The 12,734-nt window shown below is 30.3% G+C and overlaps 1 protein-coding gene across 1 annotated transcript in view; it reads left to right on the forward strand.

Moving 5' to 3' along the window:
* The window catches only part of LOC111625627 (regulating synaptic membrane exocytosis protein 2-like), a 328,126-nt gene that overhangs the window by 47,865 nt on the left and 267,527 nt on the right, over nt 1-12,734 (forward strand). The window contains exon 3 of the mRNA XM_023368831.1: nt 3,411-4,821. Coding sequence (XP_023224599.1) covers nt 3,411-4,821 — 1,411 coding nt within the window. The remainder of the gene's footprint in view (nt 1-3,410; nt 4,822-12,734) is intronic.

The raw sequence follows: 12,734 nt of genomic DNA on the forward strand, positions 1-12,734 counted from the left end.
GCATAAGCTGGTATAGTCTACATTCAGGAAATCACAGTTTATACATTTTATTGGAACAAAATATTAATACAGTAGGGTCTCACCATATATGACCAATATCTTCCACGACCCCTTGTATAGCCAGAAATTTGCATAAAATAGTGAACCCAATTAATTACATTATTTACCCAATTAATTACCCAATGTATTAGGTATTTCTTTATTAGCATATTTATCAAACACTTTTTTTTTGTAAATAAAGCAAATAAATACTGTATTAAAAATAAATAAATAGCATAATACTGTAATTATAAAAATAACTTTAAAAATTTGCATACTCTCTCTTTCTGTTTTATGTGCCACTGAAACACTTTCACACGTCTTTTCTTCCCCAGTAAGTATGGTGGATATGGAAGATTTATTTTTCCTAACATTCTTGCAACCTCAGAAGGAAACTCTCTTTTCTAACTAAATGGTTGATGTGAGTTGCATATTTTATATACTGTACAACCTGGTGCATTGTGCAGTCAAGTTTTCTAACTAAATCATAATTTTAATTTTTCTTGTAAAGTAAGCATTTTACATCCTCTCATTGGCTTATCAGAGACTACTATTGTGTTTTGGAGTCATATTTGTAATTAAATGTAATTACAAACATGAAACAAAGAGAAGCATGGATGTGAAGCATTACAATGAGAATTTCAGACAGATAGATACTGGTTCCAGTGTATAGTGCAAAACAAAGAAATGAGTTTTAATAATTCTTTCTCAGAATGAGAGTGAGTGTGACTGAGAGAGATGCTGCAAAGCTTCATATACTGTGGAAAATGGTGTAGATTTAGCACACAATTAAGAATATTTATTTTACATATTTTCCATTTTTTTTTTAATTTTTATTTGGATTGCATTTCAGATTTGATAGTGTAAACCTGAAACTGCATGTGATGAGTCTACATAGGACAAGGTCCTACTATACTGTAATATTATTATTAAAGATATAATAACACTGATTATTGGTATTAGTGTTGAATTTTATCAATTAAATTTTAATAATTGTATCTGCCAATATAATCAAATAATTGATTAATATTAAATATTAAAATATAAATCTAAAAAAATTAAATATTCAAGAGTGAATCAATGATAATTTTAAGATTTTAATATTATTTTGTAATAAAATTAAAAATCAAAATATTTTAAAATAAATATATAAAATATTTAAAATTTTTGAAATATAACTGAAATGAATGTTGTTTGAAATCTAGAGTTTCAGCATTTTTGGAACTTCAATGGAAAATAACATAAAAATTTGAAACAAGTTCAAATTTTCAAATGTGCACATTTGTGCATGTAAGCATAATAATCACAGATATGTTTTAGTTCACTGTCTTCTATTGTTACATGCTGACGTTGTCCATAATCAGGGGTCTAAATTGTTCTCTTCCAATTTCTGGTTCAGAAGATTCTTAGAGATTACTATTATGAGAGCTTCTGCACTGCAGAAGCTTTCATAATAGCAACCACTAAGAACATCTTGAACTATTTGAGTCTTTATCACCACACTTTTGTTTTGTATAAGTTCTGCCAGTGCTGTGCCACTCTTCCTGATAAGCACCTCCTTTTGCTCTTTTAGTCTATCAGAAAATCTGCAAAAGGTGACTAACATACCACTTTATTTATATTCAGCAGTATGGCCCAGGCATATGAGTATGTTTTTTTTTTTTTTAGTGGAACCTTTCTATTCTTAACTAAATCAAACACCATAAAGGGCTGTAATGTGATGATTCTCATTGTCTGATGATCAGCAAATAACAGTCTTGCTATTCTGCTGACAGTCCTATATATCTGCAATATATATATATATATATATATAAAGTTATATATACTGGAAACAAACCATTACATAACTTAGTAACTGTGCACAGAAACATTTACATTGAAATATGGATGGACAAATACTGAGTAATTCAGATATTGCTGTTTCTTAATACTGAATATGCAATATTTTTGTTTTTCTGACTACTCAGTACCAAAAATCTGGCTGAATACTAACTGATTTATTTGTAATTGCCTGAAGCAGAAGGCTTAGACTCTAAGCCTTAGAAAATAGGAAAGAGGATAGTGTCTTTTATTCAATAATAAAAGACACTATCCTCTTTCCTATAATAATAAATGATATATGTTGTTATTTTTAAAACATTACTATGTAATGAAAAATAAAAAGTTAAATCTTTCCATTCAGGTCTTTTTTATTCTGTGAAAGCAGGAAGTATTTATGATGTCCAAAAAAAATTTGCTTATTTCCTATGAATACAGAAGCATTAATATTATAATTTATCTCGTAAATTGTGATTATTAATAAATAATATTTGCTCATAATCATTTATTAATGTTATATTTGTTTTGGAAAAGTATAAATAATGATATTTTTAAATGTTGCTTTAATTTTATTTTGTGTTTTATATTTTTTCTTCCCTTCCTTTTTTCTCTTTTTCTCTCCCCAAACTAAAATGAAATTATTTGGCCAAATAGTTTAGCTTTGAGAAAGAATTCACTTTGAATATTGAATATGTGTGTTTAGTATTTGACTAAATATCAAATACTTTGTGGTCAAATATGTCCAAATACCAAATAATGCCAAATATCTGGTCCAACACTATAGTGAAATGCACAATTCAAAATCTGTATTGAGCAATGATACAGGCACTGGGATAATACCTTGTATGAGATAATATTACTGATTTCTAAGATTATGCTTGTACTGTTGACAAAAAAATTAGAAAAAAATTTTAAAATTTATCTTACTGTCAATTTAAATTTCTAAATAAACAAATTTTTAAATTAGAATTTAAAATGAAAAAACAGAAAATTTTTTGATGTTCTTTTCAACCAATGTTTTATCTTAGAGGAATCATAAGATAATAGTCATCAATTTGAATCACTTTAAGGCCTATTTTTCCTTTCACAAAACAGATGTTTTATTTTTTAGCTTTTAGTTAAAAGTTGATTTATGTTGCCAGACTATCAAACTTACATTGTTGCCATTTTAATGTGACAGTCAGATGGCCAAAATAGTTAAGTAATCAGGCTGCTCTGATGGAGTTGGGACAAACTTCAGGGATTTTTTATGGGCAGTACGTCCCAGATATATTGGGCCCTGTCCCTCACCACCCAGTTACTCTCATTGTGTGTCTGGAAAAGGCCTTATTAGTGCCCACAAGATAGAAAGAGCTAAAAATGAAAATAAAACAAAAAACATACTTAATCTATCAGTAAAAGATTATATAATACAACAAAAATTATATTCTTTTTATTCTTGTATGTTTTAACACTGTCAGAAAAAATTAATTATTTTTATTTAAATCATAATTAATAATTAATAGTGTTTTTATTTTTTTGAAATATATTCTAATAAAATACTTCTATTTCAGGTAATATGGGTATGTATTGTTTGTCGAAAAAAACAAGAACTGTTAATCAAAACGGGACAATGGGTTCATAGTGGAATGGCTGGTAAACCTTCATTAGTTCAACAAATGGAACTAGATGTTGGTCTTGGGAATGAATCCATTTCCATGAGTCCAACAGTTGATAAACGACCAAAATTAGAACATAGACATAGTGCTGAAAAAGAGAATATTCACCAACAGCATTCTGGTCTTGTACCTGGTATGCCATTTACAGCTAGAAGGGGTTCACTACAGAAAACAAGCAGTTCAGCAGCAAAAGAGTTAAAAAGACAGTTTTCTCAAGAACGTGATAGGGAACTTAGGCCATTAACATCTGAACTTCCTTTGAGGGGAGAAAGGACAGAACATATAATGTTTGAAAAAAGTAATGAAAGACAGATTCATTCTGGTAGTAGAACACATCCATCATCTGAAAGAGGGTCACCTGATATAAGATTTAGGAGAGCAGCATCTGATGAAGGCCCACGTGAAGAAATAAGGCATTACAGAGAAAATGAAAGAGGACGCACCATTCCAAGAGAAGGTGCTCGATCTAGAGAACCTTCTCCTGATCTCCATCATAGAAGAGATTATGATCATGAGGTTGAAAGGAGCAGAGGCCATATTTCAGAAAGAGAACTCATCAGAGATGGAAGGGAAAGAAGTCGAGAACCTAGAGAGTCATCTAGTGAAAGGCATAGATCCCAACAGAGAAGTAATCGTGAATACCTCAGAGATGATTATTCTAGGGACGATCGACGTAGAGATGATGTTAAACATAGAGAAAGTATGAGAGATTTATCAAGACCTGTGGACCGTCTAAGAAATGATACAATCCAAAGGAGGGAGTCTTCTGTTGACAGAAGGCATGGTAGAGAAAGTGGTCATCATGAAATGATTGAAAGGCATTTGGATTATTCTCATGATATGGAATCTTATCCATATAGAGAACCAGCACATGTGAGTGGTCGGCTTAGCAGGCAAGAAGAACAAAGAGACTTAATTCATCGACATAAAGTGCCTAGTGGTATTGATCGGGATATATATGAAACTCATGTGGAAATTATAGGTCATGATGATCCACATTACAGGATAACACCTTTGAGAGAAGTGAGCAGGCGAAACCATCTTGATCCTAATTCTGCTGTCTCTGTCATTGTTGATAGAGGACATAACAGTCGAAGAAAAGTAGAGTCAGTAGTAAGAAATGATTCATTAAGTTCTGATCAATCTGAATGTGTAAGACCACCACCACCAAAGCCTCATAAAAACAAGAGAGGTAAGAAATTACGTCAGAGGTCACTAAGTAGTTCTGATGATGAAATAAGATCAACACCTGAATGTTCCAGCTGTGAAGAACCAGAAATTGAGAGTGAGAGTGTCAGTGAGAAAGGTAAGAATATGGATATGTGTAAGAATAATGAATTTGAAAAAGGAGAGATAATATTAATTCTATATGAATTAATAATGTCATAAAATTATAATAGTATAATCATATATTTATAACTTTCATTACATTACAATATATTTTTTTAAAATAAATTTAAAAGATTCAATTATCTTCATTAACTGTAATTTATTACTAGACTGAAATAAATAATGTGATACAAATTCATTATATTAATATATAAAAATTCAGTTAGTAATTATTTAAACTTCATATGCATTCACATCTAAATCTATTTAAGGGGATTTAATTTAATCAAAGGTAAAAATTATCTTGTAAATAATTTGATATGTGGGGTGATAAAAATTTCAAATCAAAAATAAATCTTATGTTATCAATACAGTCAGTTTCATAAGTCAAGGATAAATTAACTTAAATGCTTATATATGAATTATCAATTTAATTAAGTTATTTTTAGTATAAATGGCATTAAATAATTGTATTTTTGAACTAAATTTACAGAATTGCATTTATTATAATATTTAAAACTTTACATCTATACTTTAGTGTTATCTATATATATAAAAATGAATGTGTGTGTGTGTGTGTATCCTTTATGCATTACCACACCGTTTATCTGATTGCCGTGAAACTTTGAGAAATTGTTTAATATACTTCCGTGAAGGTTTCTGGCGTAGTACGATTGCCATGGAGCTTTGGGAAGTTTTTTAATACACTCCCACGAAGGTTTCTGGCATTTATCCTACGATAGATGGCATGCGTTTACACGAGCATTTGAGCACTGTGTGTTCGATCGATTACAAATTGTGAAGACCATTTCCCCCTTCAAAAAATATCTCTATATATGCATTTATTATTTACGATATTTGTAATAATTTTTGTTTAATTACTTTATTTCAACTTTTTTTTTGCTAATTACGTAATTGCTCGAACTTCGTTAAAACCTTAACTGTATCCCGAACAATAACCGAAGTTGTAGAAGGAAATTCGCCTATTTTACTGATCTAGGGATCCCCCTTTTCCAAATTTTAATATCAACTCAAAATAATTTAAAAAGACAAATTACAATAAAACAGTTTATTATCCAATTATGAGAAATTTCACAACATGCCAAGGAAGAGAGGAAGGAGCAATTAAATAATCAAAATTATAAAGGATTAAAAAACATATATAAAAATGGGGAATATCGCACTTCTAATAATCTCTGCGAGTATGTGGGCTAAATTTAAAGAATCCATGCTTCTTACATGGACAACTGTATGTGGCCAACTTGCATCGGAAAACCTTCTGATTTATTCGTGTACGCACCAGACAGAAAAACAAATAATATCGTGTATCCACAAAGCACTCCAATAAATAAATAAAATTGAAACGACACTTTGAAATGTTTTTTTGGTGAAAATGAATAATAATAAGTTTCAATAAAAATGATAAAATGTAAATTTAATTTTATCATAACGAGTTTGCTTCAATTTTGTTTCTTCTGAGATTGCAGCAATGCATGACGGGTAAGCTAGTAAGCAATAATTTTGCTGGAGAATCTAAGTATCTGGAAATCTGGAGTACTAATCTTCATTTATGATTATAAACAAAAGCACATGTTATCTGGTGATATTTATAGTTAAAACATTTCTGATTGTGGTAGATTTTACAATAAATGCGTAATACTGAATGCAATGATTAGACTTTGTTGGCTTTATATTAAAAATATGTATCATTTAAAATTGAGAAAAATTATTGGTCTGTTCAATATTTTGAAAAACAACATTTTTTCCGAATCTATAATTTGGTTATCATAATGTTTTTAAGAAAATTTATAGAAAATTATCAGTTTTACTCGAAATTGTATGCTGAATCACTTAAATAAAAGATCCAGCAATGAGTTGCTTAACTTTCCTAGCAACATTTAAAACTGTGTGTGTGGTGCCATCTATTATGATATTTTATTATTAAAAACTTTTTATATTTTTAATTATTACAAAATGGCAAAAAGCTTAATTTTCAAGGTAGGGATGAGTTTTATAAAAATTGCAAGTGCTAATAACGAGTAAAATCATTATTAAGTCTGATCCTACTAGATATATACATGATCCCCTTTATCTTCCCATCCCCTCGACCTTCAACCACCAAAATTTAATAGCATCAATCCCCTTGCAATCAATAAACAAACCTTCCTGCAAAATTTCAGAAATTTTCAACGAAAAGCACAGGAGTTTAGCTTCAAATGGGGTGAACAAAATAAAACGCACACACACACACACACACACATCCATACATAAATTACCCCTGAATTTTTTTGCATTTTTCTATGTATCAAGGTCCCGATTCCAAAAATGTAAAAATTTGGAGGGGGGTTATTTTTTGACCGATTGCCATACTTTCCTTCTGTTATATATAACAGCCAGGAAAGTAAAACTCAGTATTCTTAGATTTATTTAGCTGTACAAGATAAGGATTATTGTAACTTTTGATTGTGAGTTATCAGTCTTCATAATATTCAGTACTGCCAACTCCTGATTTACCAGATTGTGGGTATATTGTGGTCAGTGATGGCAGGAATGCATGTGCAAAAGAGGAGTTGTATTGTTTTCAGTAGTACATGTCTAGTTAAATTTAGTTAAGTCTTGATTTTTTAAAGCTGATGATTTTTATAATTTTTATAGTTATGTAATAGAGAGTAATGCCAAGAAATTTTAACTGTAATAATTTTTAATTGTAACTAATGTAATTTGTAAGTAAGATGTATATTTGTTACTACGACAAGCTATCTCAAAAAGTAAAGCCGACAGAAGAGGAGCACATGCCTGAAACAGGTATCGCCCACAAGATATTTCTGAATAAAGAGTGATATCAAAGATGCCCAGTGTCTATCTATGCACCTAGTTGTGACAGAAAAAAACAAATAAAAGAAGACACTGTTTCAGAATAAACAATACTATGGTCTGTGAACTTTCCATTTCCCTGCTAAATCAGGAGTTGACTGTTCTTATGTGAAATGCCAAAACTTTATTGATTACATATTCTTTATTGATTACATATTGTATATACTATCAATAATTTATATTCCTGAAATAAATAAATAAATAGATAAATACACACATCATAGAATAAATTATTTAATTAAATAATGATATACGAAAAATAATTTAATACTAAAGTATGAATATTATTCACTATTTAATATTCAAAGTCAGAGTACATAAAAACATTGATAGTAGTTACAGTGCTGTCTCTTAATAAAAATTATATTTTGTATATAAATTACTGGAAATCATAATCATGGTGTTTTTGAATTATTAAGATTAGTATCAGAAAGATTACATAAGTAGACTGTTCATTATTAATTCAGGTTGTTACAATATATGATTTAGCTTTAACTGAAGAATTTTTTAGTAATGGAATCTTTATAATATATTAATTTTTTAGTTTTTTCTAAACTAATAATTCAGGGTTAAGTTGATGATTGATTAAAAATTTTTAGTTCTAATTCTTCAACAATTCCCTTTTAGTATTGATAGCCTTGCTAATAAAAGTGATATCCAGAGTATTAAATGGTTATATATAAGATATTGTAATAAGAATTCATTAGTAAGATATATAACAAGAACGTATAATATTCATTAGTAAGATATATAACAAGAATGTATAATATTCCTATGAGATATTAATCAGAAAGATCTTTTTTATGAGTACATTGTTTAGCTATTCTGAAGGTTACTATACAACTTAGAATTAAAATCACTTTTTGATAATTTTTGCTGTATTTGGAAAAATATATCAGAAACTTTTAATTCAAATGTCATTTCTAATAAAATAACAATTTACTTCATTTGACAATACTTTTGAAATATGATTCAGAGTTAAAACTATTTTAAAATCCTACAATCAGTCTGTAACTTTTATATTTTATATCATTGTAGGTAAGAAGAGGGAGATGTATGAATAGATAACTTTTATCTTAGAAACTAAAATTATTTATCCAAACTCTGAAAACAGATATTTGAGCTAATAAATTTTTAAAAAATAAATAACTTTGATGTCACCAATTCAGAAAAAAATTAAGAGAACTAGGAAGTAAAAAAAACATGTAAACACTTTCATAAAATAACAGAAAAATATTAACATTGATTTTAATTCTAATTTGAATGAAGTAAAAATTCTTTATTCATCACAAAACATCCAATAAATTATTTATGAACAAGCAATTACTTATTGTGACATCATCACAATGCTGAGCTGCAGTTTTTAAATATATTTTTAATTTATTTAATTTAAAATATATGCTCTCCACCTCAAATTAGTAGTGGCTTGTCCCTGTACATCATACTTTTCCTTTAACAATAGAGTTGTGTCAGTCATCTATCTAACACCTTTCAGGATAAATTTTTGAATTGAAATAACATGACTTCCAGTTTGCACTGGAAATTCATATCATAAGTGTAATTCTTAATTGGACCAAAACCAGATCTGAAGACACTGATGTGGAGTTGAAACGCATTCAGAATATAGTTGTACAGCACGGATATAGTACAAACATGATATACAACTTTTCCTGTGCTTACTCCACACAAATAGCTGTACCTGACACTTCTCGAACACATGTAGAAAAACACGGAACACACAACCTAAATAGCACACATTTGCAAGCTGTGGTTGAGTACAACCACCACCTCAACTCCATTTACAGAGAAGTTGCCTCCTATACAAACACTAAGATTGCATACAAGAGGCCCAGCACTATACAGTCGACCCCCGTATAAGATCATTGATTATTCCGTTTTATATGAATTCCATGTTGTACAAGTCACTTAAATTTTACAAATAAGTGAGCCGTTCACAGCCCAGTACACGTATTTGTAAAATCTAAGTGACTCGTACAACATGGAATTTATATAAAACGGAATAATCAATGATCTTATACGGGGGTCGACTGTATAGGCTACTCTGCAGCAGCAAGATAAGATTGATAAAAAGCTAGCACCAGGTGTATACATGATTTCTCTCTGGGACAACAGGTTTCAAAGGGAGTTAGTTTATATAGAGTCCACAAAACACTCTCTGAATAAAAGATTGATATCGATAATAATAGGCACACCACCTATCAACATATGCCACTGACCCAGGCATAAGAGCAGACCTACAAGGGGTTAAACTGATCAGGATGTCTCACCATGTTGAACACCTTCGAAATATAGAGGCATTTGAAATTTACAAAGCTGGGTTACATGCCAATTGCATTAACTCTAATGATGCCATCAATGTGTCGCATGCGTGGAAGTACTGCTATGAAGGAACGGGCAACGCCCACACCAGCAGTTATAAACTATGCCCCCACACTCCCTCAATTGGTTTAATTCATATGTATTTATGTCATTTTTGTATTGCTTATATCATTTCAGCCCCATGGTAATGTGCATGCATATATTTGTATACCTATGCATAGAGTTTTCCATTAGTTTAAATTCCATTTGTGCTGTTTCATTTTTTGAAAATAATTTTGTAATTTTGTTCTACACATTCGTATGTTTGAATCTCACTGGTTTTTTAAACCTGAAGAAGACTGAAAGTACGGTCAAAAGTGTTTGTTTTCTATTAAATATTTACTACTGGACTTTTAAGGTTTATGAGTGTTAATTCTTAATTGGGATTTAAAATTGTCATATAATATGGCCTATTGCAAAACCCATACCTTCTTTTGAACATAGATAACTTACAGATTATCCATCTTAAATCATAGTATCTGGAAAGAATGACATCTGCGATGAAACTGGTATTTTCCAAATGCCATACCTTTTACAATATAGGGCCACAACTCAAGTCCATTAAAAGAAATTTACATTTGTCTCTCCTATATTGTAAATCAAAATTTTTTTTAATAAGCAGATGGTCACAAAAAGTAAAAAAATGTTATAATTTTAATGTATTGCATATCATAACAAAAATTATATATCATAGTCAAACTCAGTTATAAAAGTCACTAGGGGACTGGCAAGATTTCCTCAGTATAACTGTTACTCGTTATATCCATGAAGAGCAGTGATGTAACTAGGAGGAGAATGGGCTACTGTCCAGGTGCAAATAAATAGGGGGTGCCTCATGGGTGGTAAAACTGTAGCCATGCTACTGATGATTAGTGAAATCTATCTCTATTTTTAATTTTGAATAAATTGATAGATTCAAAAAGCAAAAAAAAATTTATGTAATTATTGTCTTTTTATTAATAGTTATATAAATTACAATATAATTAATATCAAACAATTTATTTTTTCATAATTAAAGATAATACTAATTAATAATAAGCCTAATTTCCGTTAATATTTTTATCTACAAATCTTAAAATTGATGATTGCTCCAAAAATATTTCGCCTTCATATTTCTCAAATTTCTCTTAAAGTACTCAAGGTGTTGAAAGTATCATTAATTACTTCATTTTCTTCAAAAAACCTGACTAATGTATCTATTGACTCTTGAGCTTCAGAAATTTGCCAGTATTGGTTTTGATTCAATTTCACTTATTATATTATCATCACATTCATCATCATTGACATTATTATCTATCATCTTTATTCAGACAGCTTTCACGATGTCACACTCAGTACAAATACTACTAGTTAACAATTTGTCATTGGCTCATAAAAATTTATCAATGTCATTATTAAAATCATTGATGATGTTGCATCGCAACCATTCAGATAAAGGTACATTGCTTTCTATATTTTCATCATCATCATCATCATCATCATCTGACATTGAAATTTTATTTGTATTTAATTTCAGTTTTTTGAAACAATTGGATATGGTTGTTGAAGTAATATTGTTCTGCATCACTTAATAAATTTATGGCATCCAATATCTCATTAAACTTCTGTTCTCTTTGATGGAGTAAATGTAAAACTATAAATCTTTTATAGAATCCTTTCAAACTTTTAATTACACCCATGTCCATTAGTTGTAAAATTGATGTGACTTTGGGAGGCAGAAACACTAGCTTGATGGACAAATTTTGAATATGGGGACAGTTATCAACTAACAATAAAATTTTTGTCTCTGGATATTTCCTTATTCCAATCATTTGTATACTGCCAAAAAATATCATTCAGCTTTTTTGTTTACAGTAAAATCCACAGGAAGATTCCTACACACTTAAAACACCATGTTTTTAATGATTTTCTAATAACTAAGTTTTTTCTTATCAGTTCCTGTCATATCTGTGCATACATGCACTGTCAAATGACTGATTTTTTCCTGTTTGGATTTAAACATGTAGTCAACTGTCAGATTATAAAAATGTCCTGTTTCATCAGAATTATAGATATCTTCAACATTGAAATCTTTCCTCATTTCTGCCAAAACATGGTCAATTCATTCATTTGTGGTTACTGGATCAGTACATTGAGATTTTCCATTAATTTTTGAATAAATGATATGTCAGTTTTTGAATAGATCCAGCCAACCATTATTGCATACAAAATTGCCACATGTGGGGGCCGAGGGGGGGAGAAATAAAAAAAATCTACTCGACGAACGATAATATGTGATATGTATCGTCATCGTCTCCCTTGCCGTTTGGATTGCCGAGCGGTAACAATCAACGACATGTGGAAGCAGTTGAGTCAGAGATAGATTTTTCGTTTACAAACAACACAACCGTTTATTAAACACGAAAGAAGCTTACAAGATTACTGCGATCTTGGAAGTTCTACGTCGGCTGCGGTCGCTGGGTCTTCCTCTCCTGTGGTTCCATGATAGTCCCATTTTGAAGGAGTGTCCCTTGTTCGAGAATGAACAATTCCATCACGTCTCGATGACTCCGGGACGATGCGGTCGACTTCCGTTGATGGAACGATGTCGATCCGAGGTCGGGAGATGGAGACGAAGATGGGTGCGAGACACACACA

The sequence above is a fragment of the Centruroides sculpturatus genome, unplaced genomic scaffold, assembly GCF_000671375.1.
Source record: "Centruroides sculpturatus isolate CEXI.00-Female unplaced genomic scaffold, Cexi_2.0 scaffold356, whole genome shotgun sequence".
Classification (NCBI taxonomy): Eukaryota; Metazoa; Arthropoda; class Arachnida; order Scorpiones; family Buthidae; genus Centruroides; species Centruroides sculpturatus.